At 44.1% G+C, this 23,574-nt stretch overlaps 1 protein-coding gene across 1 annotated transcript in view; it reads left to right on the top strand.

Annotated features, from left to right (window-relative positions):
• The window catches only part of Iqgap1 (IQ motif containing GTPase activating protein 1), a 92,882-nt gene extending 74,915 nt beyond the window's left edge, over positions 1–17,967 (top strand). The window contains exons 30-38 of the mRNA XM_003475752.5: positions 438–570; positions 1,671–1,773; positions 2,340–2,475; positions 2,794–2,881; positions 5,048–5,260; positions 6,274–6,440; positions 8,721–8,843; positions 11,307–11,415; positions 15,883–17,967. Coding sequence (XP_003475800.3) covers positions 438–570; positions 1,671–1,773; positions 2,340–2,475; positions 2,794–2,881; positions 5,048–5,260; positions 6,274–6,440; positions 8,721–8,843; positions 11,307–11,415; positions 15,883–15,996 — 1,186 coding nt within the window. The 3' untranslated portion in view covers positions 15,997–17,967. The remainder of the gene's footprint in view (positions 1–437; positions 571–1,670; positions 1,774–2,339; positions 2,476–2,793; positions 2,882–5,047; positions 5,261–6,273; positions 6,441–8,720; positions 8,844–11,306; positions 11,416–15,882) is intronic.
• Positions 17,968–23,574: the final 5,607 nt, after the last annotated feature.

The raw sequence follows: 23,574 nt of genomic DNA, 5'->3' as shown, positions 1-23,574 counted from the left end.
TTACTCTGTAACCAGAGAAGAATTAGAGGGAGAGTGGTTCTCATATCTGTAAATTGTGTTTTTTTTTAAATTTTGTTTTTATTTTTTGATACAACCTTGTACTTGCCAAGCAAGCGCTTACACCGCTGAGTTAAACCCCCAGCCTTAAGTGTAAGTTTGAATTAAATGCCTCAGAACACTCTCAGAAGTAAATGGCGCAGGGTGTCTAGAACTGTTTGAAACTCTGGTTGAGCTGTTCTGTGGATATGACTAAAACTAGATGGAGAAGGTTTCAAAGCCAGGATCCCAGGCCTTCAAGCAGACATCTCACGGTTCCTTCAGTATTGGTCTTTGCCCAGCTTCTGTCAGAACTCCTTTCACAAAAGGTTTGTGGATTGCTGGCTCCCACTTTTGACATGTTTCAGTTCTGAGGGACTACCTCCTGTGTTTGCTTTCAGACGATTTTTCCAAACTGCTTGTGATGTCCCAGAGCTTCAGGATAAATTTAATGTGGATGAGTATTCAGATTTGGTAACCCTCACCAAACCGGTTATTTACATTTCTATTGGTGAAATCATCAACACCCACACTGTAAGTATTTTTCTTTAATTACTTAATTCCATTACGTGGTCATTAATTACCTTTCTTGGCTGCTACTTCTGTCTCTGGCAGCCAGAAGTCTCCATCCTGTGATCTTGATGACACATGAGTCTTCATGTTATCTCTCTTCCTTTGCTTCTGTTACTGTGCCGTTGTCGTCTTGTTTTTGTAATACTGGGCACTGAACCCAGGGGCCTCCTGCATACTAGGCAAGTCAAGTGCTTTTCCACCAAGCTATGCCTCTGGCCTTGTGCACTATTACACTTGTTGCTAAGTTTTTGCAAACTTCTCCCTGGCTACCCATACCAGCATCATCTCTCCTGTAGTGCAGTGCAGTTGCCAGAGCCTTTCCCTGGCTGCATTGCCTCAGACTCTTGGTGTGGGCTCTGGAGTGGGCACAGGTATCTCATTGGGTAGCTTGATAGACTCCAGCCCTTAGGGTAACTCTTCCATGTAGCCTTGGAGAAGCCTGTGGGATCTCCCTTTATGTACAGAATTTTCTATTTATTTACCTCTTGTTGAACAAGAAATGAAGACATGTAAGTAAAGTTTCATGATCTGTCATTGCTAAAGACTTCATCTGGAATAATAGCATCTTAGAGGCAAACTCCAAGGCTCAGATGACAGTCCAGTTGGCATGCTCTTCTGTGGATTAAAACATACTGTGCACTGCTGAATTTGAACCCCAGCACTACAAAAACGCATACAAAACAAGAAATAAACCACCAATAAGAACCAAAAATGATGCTGTACACTGGGAACATCAGAAACCTGCTCATGAAGCTGGAGCTTGGGGGCGCTAATCTGTGCAGCCCTAGACTGTGCTGTGATTTCTGGCACAGGCATCTTTGCACCCTTGAAGCCTTGCAGCTCAGAGAATGTTGGTCATTTCTCTGTGTGTCATGACATGGGCTGTCTGCTCTGCACAGGCCAGTGTAGGGTTTCCTCAACTCCGTTGTTCATCTGGATTGGGCTGCTGCACACATAGGAGCTTTGTTGTCCAGCCTCTTTTGTGCAGGTCACTGTTATCAGGCAGCTTGGGGGTGGGGCACTAGAATTGGAATATGGAGTTGATTGTGGGGTCTTTGCAGCTCCTGTTAGACCACCAGGATGCCATTGCTCCAGAGCATAATGACCCAATCCACGAGCTGCTGGATGACCTGGGAGAGGTGCCCACCATCGAGTCCCTCATAGGTAATGCCCTGGCTCACTTGTCCAGAAGTCAGAGTGACCCTGACAGATGAGTGTTGTGATCATCATCATCTCTGGTTTTTTTAGTGTATCGAATTTGGGATAGACATTGGAAAACAGAACAAACATGGTCCCTTGGTATGAAAAGCTAAAGCACAATTGATTATTTTAGAGACAGAAACATCACATAATTAGAAATTGTAAATCCTATTAAGGAAAGAATAATTTTAAAAAGAATCGTGGGGCTGGGAATTTAGCTCAGTGGCATAAGCACCTGCCTTACAAGCAGGTAGTCATGAGTTTGATCCCCGGTACCGATTTAAAAAAAAAAAAAATCGTGGTGTTACTGTTAAATGATCTGTCAGATACCAATACAATTACCTTTTGGGTCCTTTGCCTCTATCATTTGGCATATTTTCTTTTATTTCGCAATAAAAGATGTTCTTGCCATATATGTGTTGGTTTTTCAAATATCATCCTAGATTTACATTGTCTTTTATTTGTATTATTTTCCTCTCAGTGTTGCCTCCTCTTACTATGTGGAGCCTTTCTACCCTCCCACCCTTTAGGGGAAAGCGTGGGCAGTTTAAATGATCCAAACAAGGAGGCACTGGCCAAGACCGAAGTGTCTCTTACGCTGACCAACAAATTCGATGTGCCTGGAGATGAGAATGCGGAAATGGATGCTCGGACCATCTTACTGAAGTGAGTGCTGCAGGTAGAAAGGTGCAATGTGACATGATCAAAAGATTCCTGGCCTGTAGGCAGGGAGCCCGCTAGGCTACTACTTGGCCAGTTGTCCTGGCGGCAATGTGCTTTATTTTGTTAATATGTTAAAATAAAGTTTCAGTCTTAGAAACCCTAACCTTGGTACCTGCAGTGTCATATACATAAGGCCAGGACCAAGTGCCTCATGCCAGCAGCTGTGCCCTGGGTCCTCTGGGAAATACATTTGCACTGCCACAGGACCACTGAGAAGAGGGCAGTGCATGCAGGGTGTGAGTGCATCCCATCTCATTTCAGCACGAAGCGGTTAATTGTGGATGTCATCCGCTTCCAGCCAGGGGAGACTTTGACTGAAATCCTGGAGACGCCAGCCACCAGTGAACAGGTAGAGTTTCAGGTTTAGCTTTCTTTTTATGAGGTGGACAGACACATGCCTGGGTTGTAGGTGGAAGACAGGTGAAAAAGAGCTTATAACCTGGGATGAGTGGATTTACCCAGAAAGCAGCAATGGATGGGGCTGGTCTGAGCCAGTTGTTGGTTCCTAAATCCAAAAGGTGCTTTGAGGTCCTGGCACTTAGTGGGTGGGTATAGAGAGAAAGAAGAGAAAATGAGGGGCTGAGAAATGTATGAATTTAACTGGCACAGGTTTAGTGAGTCTCTATAACAGTGTACTGAATATTTTATACTTACAATTATATTAAGTGCCTTGGTGTATAAAAGAGTACAAAGTGTAACTCCTGAACTTAATGGACTCATGATCCTGTTGGGGAAATGTGATCACCAAAAGTGTTGACCCAGTTGTTTAAAGTTAACTCTTATGTAAATCAGAAGAATCACAAGTGTTTGATTAGAAGCGGGCGAGGGGCAGCATGAAGAAGCCTGAGCACAGCTCTGGGCGCTGCCCGGGGTTACCGAGGTGCAAGGAGAAAGAGCAGTGGGATGAGGCCGGGCCTCTGGAGATGGGGACAGGAGAGAGGGGTGAGAACAGAAACACAGACCACAGGCTCTAGAGTTCAAAAGCTAAATAGGGATTTGACTCTGCAGAAATAAGGATGAAGACCTTTCTAAGTCGTGAGTCCATCTCATTTTGATTAATTGGGCAGTGTGGTCAGAGCGAATGGTGGCTGAGTCACCTAAGGTGTGCAGTAAGTCCCAGAGCAAGGGGTGGGAGGAGAGGACAGGTTGGTGACTTCATGTTTAGATAAAACTGTTTTTGCCAGATGAAAAAGTTGGTCAGGCCATTCGTTTTCAAATTTTTAAGTATAGGAATCTACTTTATGAAGTGACAACTTATACAGAAGCCTAGTATGTAAAGCAAGTAAAACTGGAGTGCTTGCGGTCTAGGCTCCTGGCAGCCACGCCTCTGGGGCTGTGTGATGCCTCTGGGTACCCTTCAGGCTGCACAGGGAACCATTGGAAAATGACTGTTGCAGATGAATTCTCATCTTTTGGATGCTATGAATGGTGGCCAATTAGATGTGTGTGTGAGTCAATCGGTATGATACTAATATCCTTATTCTGGAAAAGGTTTGAAGTAGGGAGAGAGAAACCAGTCTTTATTGAGTGTCTCCATCTTTCATTTAATCTGTGCGCTGTCTCAGGGTCTTTTTCATGGCCGCTTTACAGATGAGGAAGTCAAGACTTACAGTTTAAATTACTTGCCTGGGGTTGTGAGCTCATAGTAGCATAACCAGACTTGAGTCCAGTTCTGTAAGACCTGAGCACTCACACTACGCACAGTGTGATGCAGGGACATTTTGAAACAAGAAGGAAGAGGAATATTGGGAAAGGCAGCCATTCTGGTTTGGGAGGAAGTGTGAATTCCAACCACAAGTCATTGCAAATACAGCATCCCGATATAAACTGTTCCTAATTCACCCCTGAGCTTGAGACACAAAGATCTGGAGTCTGTCAGTGTAGGGGTGATCCACTAGAGTATGGTGAGTAAACAGAGATAGAGAGCCACAGCGCTCAGAGGCATGAAGTCCACACTTAGAGCAAGAGGAAGATAAAAGCAGATGAGCAGGTGACACCAGAAAGGACAAGACCTTGAACTTGGGCAAGGATGGAAGGGACAAATGAATGGTGACAAGAAGTGGCAGGATTGGGATGGTTTGCAGCATGTCTGAAAGCAGGGATAATGGAGCATGGTGGAGCCTGATTGAGGTGGCAAAAACAAGCCCCAAGGATTTAATGAGCACTCATGTTGTGTTGGTGGAGTTGGTTACAACACTCACAGAGCTGTGTTTTGTAAAAATGAATGTGATAGGAAAAATAAAAGGATTTTGGGCCCAGTGAAATGCACAGAGCCCAGGAGACCCTAAGGCAGTGGTGGTTTCCTAGACAGTCTTCCCTTCCGAGTGGGAGTTGTACCCTGCCTCATGAAATTCTCACCTATTCTCTGCTAGGAGAGCAGCATTTGTTCCCCTGTTTTCAGGGAAGAACTGGAGAAATGAAGAACTGAGTGAGCCCAGCTGTAGCAATGCTGTGGGCATCAGAGCTTGGGGTGAGTGACGAGCTTGCCAACAACTTTTGTTGCTCTCATCTGCAGGAAGCAGATCACCAGCGGGCCATGCAGAGACGTGCCATCCGGGATGCCAAAACTCCTGACAAGATGAAGAAGTCCACGTCTGTGAAGGAAGACAACAGCCTCTCTCTCCAGGAGAAGAAGGAGAAGATCCAGACAGGTTTAAAGAAGCTAACAGAGCTGGGGACCGTGGACCCAAAGAATAGATACCAAGAACTGATCAACGACATTGCTAGGGTATTGCTTTGGGGACAGGGATGGCCCAGCCTTATTTAAAGCTGTTGCTGACTCTTTCCACCCTGAGGTCACTCACTCCACGGCCTAAATGTATAGGGACAAAACCCTAACTAACCTTTCCTGTGTTGAAATTTTATCTTTGCCCATAAAGAATACTTCATTGTCAGGCATGATGGCTTCACACCTGTAATCTCAGCTCCTCAGCAGCCTGAGACAGGAGGTTCACAAATTTGAAAGCAGTCTGGGCAATTTAGAGAGACTGTCCAAAAATAAATAAAAAAATCTGGAAGCTGGGCATGTTGGCACACTCCTGCCATCCCAGCAATTGGAAGACTGAGGCAGAAAGACTGAATTTGAAACCAGGGCTACATGGCAAGTTCAAGGCCAGCCTGTACTACATTAAAGAGACCATCTCAAGGGGATTTGGGGGATTTTTCTTCAGATCTTTTTCACATTTACTATGAAATGCAAAGCTGATCATCAGAGCCTTGATTTGTGTGAATTATTTCAAGTGAGGGGCTTCAATGTCAGCTGAGAATTTTAAGCACTGTCTTGTATACACTAAGATGATGTCATGTATACCCAAGAATTTGGTAATCGCATTCTAATTCTTTTTCTCACTCCCCTGGCAATTTAAGAATTCTAAACCTACTTTGCATTTTAAATTCTAAAGATGAACTCTGAAAGTACTGTTTTCCCATTTGTAGAAGATACAAATGGAATGAGATCTGAATTTCCTAATTTATGATCCCAGATTGCTGCCTGTTAAAGATGCATGGTCACAGACCAGATATCGTGGCACAAGTCTTTAATCTCAGCACTTAGGCTGAGGCAGGAGGACTGCTACAAGTTTAAGACCAACCTAAAGTACATAGTGAGACTCCATTAAACATATACAAAAAAGATACGTGGTCATGTTCAAGGCGGTGTTAAGCGTTGGTGGGTTCTAGTGTTAACAATGACCCAGCAGCACATGGTACCTATCATTACTTTTTTAAATAATTATGCCACAGGATATCCGGAATCAGCGGAGATACCGACAGAGGAGAAAAGCTGAATTGGTGAAATTGCAGCAGACCTTTGCTGCTCTGAACTCTAAGGCCACCTTTTATGGGGAGCAGGTAGATTACTATAAAAGCTACATCAAAACCTGCTTGGATAACTTAGCCAGCAAGGGCAAGTGAGTATTTTTTTTTTTTAATCAATTGAAGAAAAGAGAGTGGGGAGAAGAAAGTGGGGGACGAAAAGCAACTGAAGTGACTTTGAAAATTCTCACCTAAAACACTCTAGATCTCTTCGTTGCATTATTTCCCTGTTTTGTTCCTAATAGTTTGTATAATCACCGGTTCCATTCATTGTATGTCAGGTTTCAAATACCTTCTTGGAAGTAGATCATCTTACGGTCCTAAAAGCTAGCCATGCTTCAAAAACCCCTAAGGATATTGTAAGAGGATGTGAGGGTGATTGGGCTGCGGCATGTGTCACTCTTGTTGATCACTAGGGTTGACTTGGCTGCCCTGGCTGGCTGGGTAACTGTCCCTGTCCTCCCTCACCACTCCCCGTGCCTCCCTCCTGAAGCTGTGCACTTAGTCGAAGAGGACAGTCTTCCCCATTAGAGGACCATGCCTCAGTCAAGGGTGTGTGAGTAGCTGTGCTTCCTGCTAGAACCTCTACACGAACTCTAAGGAATAGTGTAAGGGTGCGTGGCCCTTGGGGCCAGGCTCACGGACCCTGAGGAGAGTCTGACGAAGGCTCCTGGGTACTGGTTGCAGATCAGCAGCATGGCTGTCTAGAGGGAGGGGACTGGCACCTCAGCGCTGAGATGTCAAATGTGGGTACTGTTTATTAAGGTTAGTTTATTATTCACTCCACATCTATTTAAGGCCTGGCACAGTGCTGCACATCTATAATCTCAGCATTTAGGAAAGCTAAGGCAGGAGGATTGCAAGTTCAAGTTCTACCTGGGCAGTTTAGCAAGACCCTGTCTCAAAAAACAAAAATGACTGGACATGCAGCCCAGTAAAGCACCTCTGGGTTAAAAAACAACCTAAATGAATAGAGCAGTAAACACCCATATACCCTTCACCTGGACCCAGCAGCTTTTAATGCATCTCTGCCTCTGCTTCCCTCCTCTGGGGCTCATACTCTTTTTCTCTCCCTTCCTGGAAGAGTCCTTGCAGTGAAGTAGGGCTGAGACTGAAGAGGGAACCAAGCCACCTAGCCCCGCCGTGGAGCTGGCCCATGAACCTTCAACATGTCCAGTCATTTTCTGTATGCTTCTTGACTTCTGATAAAGATGTTTCAGGTTCAACTTCCAGTTCACCCTCCCTGGACCTGAACTGAACTATTTCTTACACTTTTTTTTTTTTTTTTCCTTTTTTCTTTTTACCGGTACCAGGGATCGAACTCACGACCGCCTGCTTGCAAGGCAGGTGCTTATGCCGCGAGCTAAATCCCCAGCCCCTTGAACTATTTCTTTAAGCATCTCTGGATCCATTTAGTAATGAATAATATTTAGAAACCAATATGTAGCAACAAGGCGCACTCATTGCCCGAGTCCTTTTTTAGGGCTTCTAAGCAGACATTGCTAGGTCCTCATTTCTTTTTTTTTTTTTTTTTGTCTTTTTCATTTTTATCGGTCCCAGGGATTGAACTCATGACCGCCTGCTTGCAAGGCAGGTGCTTATGCCGCTGAGCTAAATCCCCAGCCCCCCTCATTTCTTTTTAATAGCTGTATAATACTACACTTTATAGACAGATAAAACTGTTTATATACTAATCACCTCTTCATTTAATGAATGTACTCCAGTCATTCTAAAAAATTCTTTTACAGATTACACATTTGTAAATTATAGGGTTTTTTTTTTTAAAACAAATTCCTAGAAATTGATTATGCAGCTGTAATTTTGATAGCTCCAGTCACCTTCTATGAAGATTGTTCCCATTTACACTCCTGGCCAGCATTTCTCCAATCATCTCTTGAAACCCTCCCCTGGGGTGTTAAAATGCCCGATTTCACTTCCTTCTACTATTCCCCGAATAACTGTTCTTACTGTTTCTCATTTGGTTAGCCCAGTAGCCACCCAGTGTCTGTTTCTTTTCCTGACTCCCTCTATAATTGCTGTGCTGATTTAAACTCTTAAACTATGGACTTGAAGAGACTTTTATGGATGAGGCAGGTGGATTAACACCCTTGCCTCACTGGCCCTCGAGGTGCAGTGCTTGTTCAGGTCTGACAATGGCTCAGAAATGTAGCATAAACTAAAGGTAGAAACAGTGTAGTTTTCCCTTTTTGCAAAGATTGATCCCACTGATGTTGATGTTGGTTCACTGTTTCAGAATGGATTTAGAAATAACTTGTTCACTGTTTCAGAATGGATTTAGAAATGACTGACATCATAAACACAGAATCATAGCAGACAGTTACTTAAAGTAAGTGGTGTCCTGTGATTTCTTACAGAGTCTCCAAAAAGCCTCGGGAAATGAAAGGAAAGAAAAGCAAAAAGATTTCTCTGAAATACACGGCAGCAAGATTGCATGAGAAAGGAGTGCTTCTGGAAATTGAAGACCTGCAAGTGAATCAGTGAGCATCTCCTTGGTCACTTTGCTTTTTAAGAACGTTTCGCAGTCCTCACATCCTTCCTTCCTTTCTGTTTTCTGCTGGCCGCCTTGTATTTCATGTTTACTCCTATGTACAGAATCAGGCCTGTACACATGTTATAAGCGAGAACATATTTTCTTGTTTGTGGGCATTTGTGTCATTTCCTGTTTGTGGAATATGTTCACCCCTGTCTGCCTGCATCCCATCTTAACTTTTGCTTTTTAAAGCAGAAAGCCATTCCTTCTGTTTCTTCAGAACCTGAACCCAGAATCAGAAGAGTAACAAGCAGCATTTATTGTATTGTACCATGGCCAGGACCTAGCAGCCTCACTTTCCCCCTCCTTTCAGGGACGCACCCACTAGCTTTGCCCATGGTTTGTGGGTCTGATGCAGCCTGCTGCAGGTCCTGTGCCCAGCAGGGCTCACAGACCTGTATTGTAAAAATGTATAACATGATATTTGTTATCTTGGGGTTGAGGATTTAGCTCAGTGGCATAAGTGTCTGCCTGGCAAATATGAGGTCATGTGTTTGATCCCCGATACCAAAAAAAAAAGATGTGTTATCTTAATCATTTGAAAAGATACAGTCCATAAATTCACTATAATACATTAATAGCATATTCATTGTGCTATGTAACAGAACCCTGTAAATTACCCAGAACTCTGGGCCTGATAAATAGCTGCTCCCTCCTTCACTTACCAGCCTCTGGCAGCCACTATTTTTCTGTCTCTGAGCTTAAGCACTTTATTGACCTCATATGCGTAGATTCAGTCACTGTGTCTTTTGTGACTGCCTTGTTACCCTTAGCGTAAGCGTCCCTGTGGTTCGTCCATGTGACAGGATTTCCTTCCGTTTTAGGGCTGACTGTGCTCCTTACATGCATCACACTTTGTTTACCTGTCCCTCTACTCATGGGTACATGGGTGGGTCCCACTTACTGGCCATTGTGAACTGTGCTGCTGCCCACTTGGGTGTGCAGACTTCGCCTTCAGGCTTGCTTGCAACTCTTTCCACACTGCTGGCAAGTGGGACTGGTATATCACATGGTTGTTCTAGCTTTAAGTTTTTTAACTTAATACTGTTTCCCAAAATTGGAAAAATGTTGAATTTATGTGTATTGACAAAACATTTTCACTAATGTCTGAAGCGTGTATGAATTGGTCATTCTACTACTTCTTTCTTTCATTGAATTAGATAAATTTTATTTTTAATAGTTACAAAAGTCCCATTCCAAAGCACCTGCCTGGCAAGCGTGAGGTTATGAGTTTGATCCCCAGTATAAAAAAAAAAATCCTTTCCAGAAGTAGTAGCGCCTGCCTGCAATCTTGGCATTCAGGAGGCGGAGGCAGGAGAATCGCCGTGAGTTTGAGGTCAGTCCAAACTACGTAGACCTTGTGTCAAAAAAGAAAAAAAAATTCTCTGAAATATACATTTCAGATTTCTAGTTAAAAAGTTGGGACGGTGTTATTTATATTTTCTCTGCTCAGTTTTTCATCCAGGAACCTTAAGTCTTTCTGGTTTTTGTTTGCTGATGGTTTTTAGGTCGCCTTCTTCAGATCTGTCTTACATATCACCTCTCCCCTTCTCTGTGTCTTTCGTTCCCATTGCTGTTGAAGCACCTGTCTTGCTTGCTTCCCTTTTTCTTATTTGCTGTTTTGGGCTTACAAACCACACACCCAGCCAAATTCATTAGCAGTCACATAAAGCGACACCCCTGAGAGGTGACTGGGAGTTGGTGTGTGGAGAGCCTGCCTGCTTCAGGCACAGGTTCTTGTAAGTCCTGTCCAGCCTCTGTGTCTTTGGGGGAAGGGTGGGTACTAAGGATTGAACTCATGACCTTGTGCTTGTAGGGCAGGTGCTTACGCTGCCGAGCTAAACCCCCTGCCCATCCTCTATGTCTAAATGCTTCTGTGTTCATGGAGGTGATTTACTTCATGCTTGGGGGCTGGAAATCTGAGGTATACATTGTTCGCCTGAGGAGCAATGTAATCCTTGTAAGTGCTATGCCATAAAACCTCCTGGCCTGTGTCGCAGAGTAATACAGTCATGGTAGTTTCTCTTTGGTTGGACTTGGTCCCTTTGAATATACTGCAGCAGTTCCTCTCTGCAGAAACCGCGGTGGTCCTGTGTTCTCACTGCCCTTAGTTTCTGTGCATCCAGACCCGTGCTCTGCCATATTCCTTCTCCTAGACCCAGGGAACACTCTGTTCCCTTATTCACAAGTCAGTTGTTCTGGGGAGTGGAGCACAAATCCTTGGGACAGGTTGCCGCTTGTCCCTGGAGGTCCCAGTGCCATGCTGTGCTGAACCACCTGCGCCAGGACTCTGGCCCTGTACCTCTGAGCACTTTCTCACTGTGAAGACTCACTCACCTCCTTCCCTGTGTATGCGAGATTATCACTAAGAACATATAGAGCATGCCTGTGTGTTGTTGTGTTTCAACAGGTTTAAAAATGTTATCTTTGAAATCGGTCCAACAGAAGAAGTTGGAGACTTTGAAGTGAAAGCCAAATTCATGGGAGTTCAGATGGAGACCTTTATGTTACATTATCAGGTGAGTGTGCACCAAGGAGAGCTGGGAGTGGATTCTCCTCAAGGTGGGGACAGAGCCCCAGAGTGAGAAGCTGTCCATTCTCACGTGCAGCAGGCTCAGTGCCACTAGGCTTGCCAGGTATCTGATGTGGCCTGTGTGCCCTTGAATAAAGGAGTAAGTACAGTGTTGTTTAGCTAAAACTGTTGTGAGCTTTCACAGTAGCTTGAAGTCTTTTTTCTCATTTTAATTTGATATATCCAAAAGTTTGTATGTACTTATGACAAGGTATATGTAAATTGTATTCCATTTGAACTTTAAAAAAAAGTCTGAATTGGATGTGGTGGCACACACCTGTAATCCCAGCACACTAGGAGGCTGAGACACGAGGACCAGAAGTTCAAGCCCAGCCTGGGACTGGGCTTTAGAGACTTATTAGCAAGACCCCCTCTCCAAAAGGGCTCAGTGCTCAGCCTTTACTGGGGGTGGAGATGACCTGCATTTTGTAGCATATTTATTCCTAATTTTTTCTTTTAATAACTAAGTTTTACACTTTTTTTTTCTATATTTTTTTTCTTTAGTGAAAGTTTTACACTTTTTTGTTGTTGTTGTTTTTGTTTGTTTGTTTGTTTTGGTACAAAGGATGGAACTCATGACCTTGCACTTGCCAGGCAGACACTTACGCTGCTGAGCTAAATCCCCAGCCCTGTTTCACATTTTGAAATACCTAAATTTTACACCGATGGGCTGGGATTTAGCTCAGCGGTTCAATTGCTTGCCTGGTAAGTGTGAGGTCATGAGTTCAGTTCCTGGTACCAAACAAAAAGTGTGCTGAGAGGATTCCCAAGCAAATGTACATACTCTTTTAGCTTTGTGTGCATGGACGTTTATAGTCCCACCCCATCCTCGTCACAGCACTATGCATCTTGATGACCATTGTACTGTGAAGCCACACCCTGGCCTCAGTGCCATTCCTTTCTGGGCCATGCCTTGCTTTGTCCTGCTCTTTCAAACAGGCCAGGTACCTCTCAATGAAGGTGCGTGGCTTAATTACACTGTGGTCACTGGGACAAAGTACCCAGCACTCACAAGTTAGAGGAGGAGAGGTTTATTATTTTGGCTCACTTCGTAGACGTTTCGGCCTGTGGTTGTCTGTCTCCAAAGCAGGGTGGCATAGCAGAGTGGCACCAGAGAGGAGCATTACTTCATGGCTGGTCAGCAGGAAGCAAAGAGAGAGATTGCAGAGAGAGGGAAGGTGGTAATCCTTCCAGGCCATGCCCACAGTGACCACCACCTCCATCAGGCTCCACCTGCCATAAAGGCATCAGGAATGACTGTCACAGACCATGATCTAGTCACCTCCCCAGAGCCCCTACCTCTGAACACAAGAAACTTGGGACATCTAGATGCAAACTGTAACAATGCATTTGGACTCTTCCCCCACCCCCTTTTGTTTTTTGGGGGGTTTTTTTTGTCTTTTTCTTTTTTATCGGTACCAGGGATCAAACTCACGACCACCTGCTTGCAAGGCAGGTGCTTATGCCGCTGAGCTAAATCCCCAGCCCTGTCCCACCCCCTTTTGTACAGGAGATGAAATCCAGGGCCTTTGTACTGAGTTGCCATCCCTAACCTTTGTTTTTTATTTTTGTTTTAAGGCAGTATCTGACTGAATTGCTAAATTGACCAGACAGATCACAAATTTGTATTCCTCCCACTTTAGTCTCCTAGAGTGCTGGGATTATGAGCATGTACCACCATGCCTAGGTGTATTTGGCTTTTGTGCATGCCTGCCTTCCCCTCCTCCCACCCCACTTGGTTCCCTGTTGGATAGTGAAGCACAGTATATTCCCACTCTGGAGCCTCCCTACCCAGGCCATAGTCACCAGTGTGTCCTGTGCTGCAGCAGCCTGGAGACATCTGTTTACAGAATACCTTGACTCATTTCCCTCCTGCCATAAAACTGTGAACTCCTTAAGCAGAGGCAATTTGTCTTAGTCGTCTTCGTTTCCTTCTCTGACACCAGTACACTGTTAGCACCCTAGGAGCCAGCATGAAATGCCTTTTAATGCACACAGCTGACTGAAGCACCTCCCCAAAAAGACCGGGCGCTGAGAGGCCGGCCAGCCTGTCAGGTCAGCTTTTCCCTCATGCCCAGTTTCATCCTGCGTAGCCTGACTGCCAGCTGTGAGGTGGCATGTCAGGCACAGGGGCACTGCATGGTCTCCATCTTCCCAGAGCTGCCAGGTTTCCCGGAAGATGACTGACTCAGCTTTTGGGTCCTTTCAGGCCCTCTGACCCTTGGTTTCTCTTGGTGCTCCCGGAAGGGTTAAAGTACAGAGACCACAGCAGTTCTTCCCCTTGCTCTGCATGGTGGGAGGTGGTGGGAGGGGGAACCTCAGGGTCAGGTATAGTCACTGTCCTGCTGGGTTTGTCAGTTACTGTCTCCAAGCCCTGGGAGAGGAGCTCTTCTTATGGTTGGGATGTTAGACTTCATGGGATGTTTGTGAAAATGGGAAAAGACCCATGTAACATGCGCACACAGTGCTAAGTGTGGGGTAAATACCTAATAGTGTTTAGCCCTCTTCTTTCCTTGCCTTCAAAGTAGAAATGCTTGCTCATATGAGAGAATCTAGGACAGAAGTGGGCAGATAGTGCAGTGGTAGATTGTAGGGTTAGCATGCAGGAGGTCTTGGGTTCAACTCCAAACACCATCGGAAAACAACTGATATTGAAACATTATGAGCCTTGTCTCTTTTTAAAAAAGTTTTTGGAGCCAGGCATGGTGGAGTACCCCTGTAATTCCAGCACTTGAGAGGCTGAGGCACAGGAGAATCATTGTAAATTCAAGACCAGGGCTGGGGATTTAGCTCAGCGGCATAAGCTCCTGCCTTGCAAGCAGGCAGTCATGAGTTCGATCTCCGGTACCGATAAAAAGGAAAAAGACAAAAAAAAAAAAAAAAAAAAAACATAAATTCAAGACCAGCCTGGGCTACGAAGTGAGTTTAAGGCCATCCTGAACTGCATAATGAGACCCTGTCTCAAAAAGACATACATACATACATACATGCATACATGCATAGTTTTTGGTTGAGACAGGTTCTCACTATGCATTCTAGGTTGACCTTGAATCAGTAGTTCTCCTGTCTCAGAGGCCTTGCAAATCCTGGGATTACAGGCATCCACCACCATGCCCAGTGTCATTTTTCAATGACTAGTATATTTCTTTTTTCTTTCTTTCTTTCTTTTTTTTTTTTTTTTGAAAAGCATAAAACCAAATGAGAGAAAAAAAATGGGATCATTCAAAACAAAAGAATGAACATACTACATGATTTAAAACCATAATACAAGGTGATCTACAATGGTTACCATGATGTCTTATTATCTTCCATAGACTTGCCCATATCATCAAGTACAATAAAATTGAACATAGCAGTACAGAACAAAATCAGTAAGAACAAAACATTGAAGACATTATAGGTCTTCAAAAGGGGATAATTGTCAAACCAGAATGGGTATCACAGTGAGTCTTAATGTCTTCAGAGTGGTTACCTATACTGTCAGACTTAATACTATCAAACATAACAGATTCGAATAAAACAGTCAAGACAAGACAGTGAAAGCAATACAGGGCTTCAGATTAAGATATAGGAAATTAAAAATGGTTACCCTAGTATATCCAGCTATCCTTGGAATAGCTGTCCATGCCATCAAGTCTAATGACTAGTATATTTCATTATGAACTGAAATGAGCCTGTAATTTCAGCTACTCAGGAGGCTGAGGCAGGAAGATCACAAATTTGAGGTCAGCCCAAGCAACTTTGTAAGACTCTGTCTCGGTATTTAAAATTTTATAAAAGAAAGCGCCTGCCTTGCAAGCAGGCAGTCGTGAGTTCGATCCCTGGTACCGATAAAAAGGAAAAAGACAAAAAAAAAATTTATAAAAGAATTGAAACAATTCTTAATTTTTCCAGATTTATTAAAACTGGTGAAATAGGAGCTGGAGGTTTAGCTCAGTGGCACAAGCACCTGCCTGGCAAGCACTAGGTCATGAGTTCAATCCCTAGTACCAAAAAACTGATGAAATGTCACTACTGATACCAAAAAAAATGTTTTCGCAGTACTGGGGATGTGGCACAGGGCGTTGCGCATGGTAGGAAACTGTTCTAGCACTGAGCTACACCGCCCAGGCCCCTGAAATAAAAAGGCTTAGCTCGAACAAACATGTGTGATAAGACTTTCTTTTTCTTTCCACGTTTGGTGTATTGTAAATACCCCAGTGCCCAGGTACTCAGAATGCCCCATCAGTGGCCATTATCCCCGCTCAATCCTGTCTGTGGGCACCTGAGTGGGGCAGGTCTTTGACTGGCATCTTTGGTCTTGCCCACCTCAGAGAAGGCACACAAGGCACACCTCAGCCCTGGATACCTCCCTGCAGTGTGTCCTTTCTTTTCCTGCCCATTGACTTGACTGTCAGTGTTTCTTTTTGAACAGGACCTGCTGCAGCTACAGTATGAAGGTGTTGCAGTCATGAAGCTGTTTGATAGAGCTAAAGTAAATGTCAACCTCTTGATCTTCCTGCTCAACAAAAAGTTCTACGGGAAGTAATTGATCACTTGCTGCCAGCCCAGAAGAGTGGAGGAAAACCCCTTCACGGCCCTTCCGGAATCTCTTTGCTAGCTGGAAATGAACACCAGCCTCCGACAATGCCTCAGTCTGATGCCTCCCACTGCCCCATGTTAACTCCTCTCACTCTGGCGGGACATTTGCCGCCCTCTTTTCACAGTGAAATTGTGTTTTGGGCTTAATTGACCTTCTGGTGCCTTCATTTTGCTCATACTTAAGGAAGAGTGGAAACCCCACCAAAATCCTCTGTTTCTGAAGCCTTTGAAACTGTTTTGCTGGCTTATAAGCTTTGGTATTTGTTTGCTCAGCAACAAGAACAGTGGAATTCAAGTTCTTGTCACTTAGAAGGGGTGCTCTTAGCAGCAGTAGCACACATGCACCCTGGAAACACAGTTAAAATGTTGGGTTAGCAGCAGTTACTCAGTTGTCCTCTGAAAGTGAAGCTCCTTTATATTTCTGACCCATTATTAAAGTCAGGATAGAGCAGGTGATTCATTCTCTCCATTCTTTTTTCCATTGTGGGAAGTCACTGTATTTGTCTATTGAAGCAATTGCGGGGGGAGGCGAAGGTAGTATTTTTTAATTTCACCACAGATTTGGGCCATGCTGTTGGTATGACAGCCCCAGCAGTGCACCGGAGTGGCCCAGTGGCTTGCTGTGCTGGTTCCGTGGATGGGAATGGGCCAGGCCTGCCTGTCTCTCGAAGTTGCCTGTCTGCAGGGCTGTGCTGTTGCAGTAAAGCATGGGGTGAGCCCAAAGGTAGAATAGAATGGCTCTCAAGTCTGTCTTGTATTTTAAGATTCTTACAAAAGTATAGATTTATTTCTTAAAATGTGAGTGATAGGAATTTAAAAATTTATGTAATGCTTCAAAAGCCTTTAGAATATTCTGAGAGGGGTTTTTAAAAATTGATTTATCTGTATATCTGAACTCTTGAAACTTTCTTATTGCTGAGACACTAGGATCTATCTGCTGAAACAGAGAGAGAATCCTGCCTTAAATAGCTAAAACAAAAACAGTCAACCTATGTTATACTTGACAGTAAAATCGACATATCTTGCGTCTTTTTTCTTGCTGCCCACATTTGTGCCTTTATTTTATGAACCCAAATTTTCTAGGCTTCATCAAAATGGCTTAGCTATAAACATCTTGAATAAAGTAATAAACTTTTTTTAAAAAAATCTGTTTATCCAGGAAAGTAGATTGGAATCATGCTACTGAGCCTTCATTTTTCTCTGATGTTTTGGTTCAGTATTCTTTTATCACAATATTTTAAAATTGAGCATTTTTAAATGTACTGATATATATTTAAGGCCAATAAATGGTTTAAATTACTAACAAGCCATGTGGTGCATCCCTGTTACAAATGCATGTCTTGGGAAGGTAGTTTTCACCTCCCTGTCTCTCTGCATGGGTCAGCCCACAGGAAGAGTCTGTGGCACTACGTTGACTTTGGTTTTGTTGTGTTTTGGAAAACAATATTTCGGTAAACATCTCCCCCAGATTGAAGGATGTTATAACCATCATGAACTCAAAAACCAAGACTACCAAAATACATAAAGCCTTTTCCTCAAGAGGACAAATGCTTGTCCCCACAGCCACCTCTGAGTTGGTAACAAGCAAAGTTTACAACATAGGATATTTCAGTCATTTATTAGGGTTATTCTTTCCTGAACATAATTTCTAATGCGAAATAGCCTCAGGAATAACATATTACTCTTAACATAAGAGTTTTTTATGACAACCCTAAAGAATTAGAGATTGCCCCAACAGGCATTGAAGCAGGTCACACTGTTGTCAGCTGTCGCAGTCTGTCCCATCTTCTCTGACCTGTGACCAGCTAGCCTGACATTTATCATGAACTTACTTCCTCCCAACGATTTGACTGTCCATCAGGTTGTTCTTACACACAGTTGCCTTTGTATCTGTGAATGAAATAAAAGGTCATTTGTTCCTGTTGGTGTTTTTGCTTCATTGTTAGCAGTTCCCACCAAAACAGTGTTGACCAGAGTGAGATTTATTAATTAAAAGCCAGAGCAGAAAACGACCCCTATAGGCTTTTAAAAGGAACAGACTATTTCATTGATCTTGATTTTTATTGTTTTGTTTTTGTTTTTTTGAGAGCCCGTCTCTATGCAGTTTAGGCTGGCTTTAACACACCGTAGCCCAAACTAGCCTCGAATTTTAGGCGACTTTCCTGCCTCAGCCTCCCAAGTGGTAGGATAATAGGTGAGCTTCACCACGCCTGGCTCTTTGATGACTTAATGTGCCGATTTAGCCTTTCAGAATTTATTATGAGTGAAGCAGCCTTGAGGTAATATTAAGGGAGGGGCCGAGCGATGCCACTTAGTTCTGATTGGCTGGCGGCTGGACATTCAACATGGCGGCCGCGTTTGCGCCACACCGTGGGGAGCCCCGGCATCGAGGACGGCGAGGCGGCTGCGACAGGGAAGCAGCAAGGACAGACGTAGGAAAGGGCGGTCTCGTGACAGGGCAGCCTGCCGTGAAGATGAGGACGGGAGGACCTGCCCTGCTCCGCGTGCGCGCGGGGGGCCGAGCCGCGGGCCGGGTGAAGCCGCCGCTGCTGCGGGCGCTTCGCTCCGGGAGCCGCACGTGTGAGTGATGGCGCGGCTCTGTCCCGTAGTCGGGTCGGGAAAACGGACGGGGCGAGAAGGCTGTGGCCACAGGGTTTGCACATTGAATTCTGAAAATAATTTGAGAGAACTCATATTCCTCCACACATTTTGACAAGTTGGTTTCGTTTGACAGAGGATTGAACCCGGGGCTTTTGCACTGAGCGACATTCTTAGCCCTTTTTAGTTTTTACTTGGAGACAAGGTCTCACTGAATTGTCCAGGCTGGGCTCAGATTTCCAGTCCTCCTGCCTCAGCCTCCTAGAGTGCTGGGATTAAAAGGTGTGGGCCAGTACACCCAGACTGACAACTTTTATGAATTTTTTAAAATATTTAAATTGTGAATTGTGTAGTTGCCTCTAGAGTGGAAATTTTGAGGTGAAACTTACTTCCTGAAACTATCAGATTGTGGCCGAGGATGTGGACCAGTTAGAGTGCTTGCCTGGCATGTATGAGGCTCTGGGTTCCATTTATAGCACTTTAAAAAGAAATCAAAAAGAAGGAAAGAAGATTACCTTGCTTGGAAAAGAATTAGATCCAGTCATTAGATCATCTACCTACCTTCCCAAGACTTGGGAAGAGGACAAGGGCTTTACTTTGACTTGTTAAGTAACTGTTAGTTACACTCATAACCCTTTGATTTAGAGACAGCTTGTTTAATTCAGTACACTGCCGATGCCTGGAGAAGAGAGAAATAATCCGTTTGCACTGTGAATTATGAAAAACTAATAACACAAAGTGGACAGTACAACAAGCTCCCAAAGGGGCTGGGGATTTAGCTCAGTGGCATAAGCGCCTGCCTTGTAAGCAGGCAGTCGTGAGTTCGATCCCTGGTACCGATAAAAAGGAAAAAGACAAAAAAAAAAAAAAAACAAGCTCCCACGTGGCCACCATCTAGTGCCAAAAATTTTCCACACAGCGTCAAATCTGTTTTACTTTCCCTCTGTCCACTCCCACCTGAGTTATCCTAAACTGCATCCCCAGCTGTTGTTTGTTTGAGACAGGATTTTACAAAGTCACTGTGTTGGCCAGGCTGGGCTCAAATTTTGGATCCTCTTGCCACAGCCTGCAAGAGTGCTGGGATTACTGGTGTGCACTACCACACCTAGCTTCCTCCAGTTTATTTGATATTGGTATTATAGAATCACATTCTGAGTTTCTTTGGCTTTTTTAGAGACAGATCTTAAACTCACTATGAAACCCAGGCTGGCCTCAAACTTGTGACAATCCTCCTGCTGGCCTACTGAGTGCTGGGATTGTAGGTGTGTGCCACCATCCCCTGTCTGTATTAAATTCATGTGCATCAAAAAAATATTTTGTGCATTAGATTCAGTTTCAATCTTTTGGCAAGAATATTTCATAGGGGTTGAGGATTTAGTGGCATACGTGTGCCTGCCTGGCAAGTGCGAGGTCATGAGTTCAATCCCCAGCACCAAAAAAAAAAAAAAAAATTTTTTTTTTCATAATTCCCCTCACAGCATATCAAGTGCTTGCTTATCTTTATGTAATGTAGAGACTGACTGGATTCATATGTTGCCAGCTTGACCTGTTCCTTATAAAGTTTCCTTCCTATTCAGGCTGAGGGTGCAGTCCAGGAATAAAACACCTGCCTGTCACTAAAAAAAGAGAAAAAAATTCCCATTAGTTTTTCACCACGTATCACAGAGATTCAGCAGCTACTTGACTTTTTATTCCATTAAGAGTTATAAAATAATGATATAAGTTCTTTGTTAGAATTTTTTTTTTTTTTTTTTGTCTTTTTCCTTTTTATCGGTACCAGGGATCGAACTCACGATTGCCTGCTTGCAAGGCAGGCGCTTATGCCGCTGAGCTAAATCCCCAGCCCCTAGAATTTTTTAAAAACCCCTTTCTTTCACCACGTATTTTGTTACCTTGTGGAATATTTATCCTGAAAAGGATAGTGAATGTTTGATTCTCCTTACCACTTTTCAGAATGATTTGGTTCCCTAATATCTGCTTAAAGGTGACCAGTGAGATTGTTCTGGTGGCTTGGGGTGTTTTTGTTTTTGCTTTGTTTCTCTTGCAGTACTGGGGATTAAACCCATTCACACCGAGCTGCATCCCCAGCCCTTTTTATTCTGACACTGGGTCTCACCAAGTCACTAAATTGCCCAGGCTTAGTTTGAACTTGCAGTCCTGCCTCAGCCTCCCAGAGTACAGGGATTACAGGTGTGCACCGCTACATCAGGCAAGGTTTTGATTTTTGAAAATCATTACAATCTCCTGAACTTTTAATACGTAATGGCTTTTAATTCACTGTATATTTTTTGGTGCCCAAATTGTTCCCTCTTTGGCCAGCAGAATGGTGACTGTTGAGTCCTTTCAGCCCCACCTCAGCAGTCTTAGTCTCCTTCCTTCATAGGTACGAGATGCTCAGGACTCATGTTTATGTCCCTTAGCCCAGACCTGCACTCAGCCATTTCTCCAGGAGCTGTGCTCTTTGCAGGGGAGAGTGGTGTTTTGAGGGTGTACTTGGGTGCCAGGAGTGCTCCAGACAATTACGATGATCGTTGTTTCTAAGCTCCTTCAATGAAAAGTGGGACTGGGACACTTTCTGAGTCCATAACAAAACAATTTTGATTTTTGAGACAAGGTGTTGCTGTGTAGTCCAGGGTGGCCTTCAACTCATTATGTCTCCCAGGTTGGCCTCAAACCTGCAGTCCTCGTGCCTCAGTCGCCAGAGTGCTGTGATCACAGGTGTGTACCACCACGCCCAGTCAAAACAGTTTTTATATCATAATACAGCTTACTGAAAGGAAGAAATGCTTTGATTCATAGCATTTGCTGCTTCTCTGCGTTAAGTACTTCCTAGAAGCAGTTGGCAAGCTGCCAACTTGATAGCGCTTATGAAGAGTGAGGGAAGTATGATCTCCTGAGTATAAATCAATTAAAGAGCAAAATAAAAGATATGTAGATAACAGGAAACAGAGAGACAGATCTTTCACAGAAAGTAAGGGGACCAAGAGATGGAGGGCGAGGAAGAAATTAAGATGTGTTAAATACAGATATCAACTCCCTAGGATGAGCACAGTCATTATGTACCGCAAACATGGAGTGACAAAAATAAAAACAAATCAGTGCTTCTGGGATGAGGAAGAGCAACTGACAAATTCAAAGAGCAAGAAAGGGCCAGCATCTGAGATGTTAGCAAAACGCAAACCGGAAGGAGTGGGGCCAGTGGCTGGGGCAGGCTGGCCACGGGCTCTTCTGTAAACTTTCCTAGCTCCTCTGGCTATGAAACGCTGGCTGCACCCCCGACTGCACACAGACAGGGCCCTGCTGTCTCCTGCAGCTTTGGGCTCAGATCTGGCCAATGGGGCGCTGCCAGGAGACCAGAGGAGGTAGTTCTGCCAGGTCACTGAGAATTGGCTGCAGTTCCCTCCCAGAAGTCTTCACACAGCAGGTAATCCCTCCCCAGGGCCTTCAGGCCCAGAGCTCTAAACAACCCCTGTAATTAGCCCCAAGGGTACTGTGTTCCTCCAAACCCCACCTAGCCTCTTAATTAACTTCTCCTTAAATTACTCAGTTCTAGTGGCCACCTGTCCCCTGCTGGGACCCTGGCTGATACTCAAGTGGACCAATTAAGACCTCAATTAGTGAGAGATTTAGTGGCCTGAATTGAGTTGTTATGCTGGAAAGAGCAGGTCGCATCTGCATCTGCCTGAGAACTTGCTAGAAATTCACAGCCCAAGTGGTGGTGCTCACCTGGCCTGTCATCCCACGATTCTGAGAGGCTAAGGCAGGAGGATTGCTTATTCATGATCATTTAGGGATTTAGCAAGAGCCTGTCTCAAAATTCTAAATAAATAGGCTGGTATGAAGACTCTGGATTCCATTCTTAGGGAAAAAAAAAGCAAGCAAGCAAGCAAACTCAACTCTGGGGTAGACTTGCTGAATCAGAATTCAAAAGTGGGGCTCAGCAATCTGTTTTAACAAGCTCTCCATTAATGAAACAAAATATGAGTGCCACTGTCTAGCACAAAAGAACACTGATTTTTTTTTTTTAAGTGACACAGCTGCCTGGATACAGGTGTGATGGTGAAGCTAAATTCAGTGGGACAGAGGAAGGTTCATATGGTATTTCTACGAATTTTGTGAGAGACAGAACAAGTCAGGTATGGCACATGGATCCCCAGCTACTCAAGAGGCTGAGGCAGAAAGACAAGGTTCCAGTCCAGCCTAGGTGCCCTGCTTCAAAATTTAAAATAGGAGATGAGACCAGGAATATAGCTCCATGTTCCCTAGGTACAATTCCTATTATAGAGAGAGAGAAAAAGATGGGGGGTGGGGAGAGACATAGGAGCCTTTTCCCTTTCTTGTCATCTTTTATCTTTTTGCTTGTTTAATTTTCTTTCTTCTTTCGATACTGGAGGTGGCATCCAGGGCCTCACACATGCCAAGCACAGCACTGAGCCACACACACCACTGCCTCTCATCTCTCATAACACAGATGTCACCATCTGGCACCATGAAGTCCAGGCTGTGAGTGGCAGAGCAGTAAGCACTTAACTCTCACATATAACGGAAATAAACTGTCACCATTTTTTGTTTTTGTTGTTGTTGTTGTTATTATGAGACAAGGTCTTGCTATGTAGTTCAGACTGGCTTTAAATTCTCTGTGTAGCTCAGGCTCGTCTCCAACTTGCAGCACAGCGATCCTCCTGCCTCCGCCACCCATGTTCTAGGAATACAGGCTTGCACCACTACGCCTGGTTATCACCATTTTTAAGGTCATTTTTTGGAAGGTGTTCTAATATAGCCAGGCCTAATCCTAGTTTTGATACAGGTCTAAATTGAAAAACACTGAGTTCTAAATTACAAAATCTTTACCTTGACAGACAGTAACAAAACTACAAAATAACTAAGGAGAAGAAATAGATTATCCACAAAGTAACAAGATTAAACT

This window comes from Cavia porcellus, unplaced genomic scaffold (genome assembly GCF_034190915.1).
Source record: "Cavia porcellus strain 051 isolate PalLab524CR breed Dunkin Hartley unplaced genomic scaffold, mCavPor4.1 scaffold_6, whole genome shotgun sequence".
NCBI classification, from domain to species: domain Eukaryota; kingdom Metazoa; phylum Chordata; class Mammalia; order Rodentia; family Caviidae; genus Cavia; species Cavia porcellus.
This window is presented reverse-complemented; position numbering and strand designations above follow the sequence as displayed.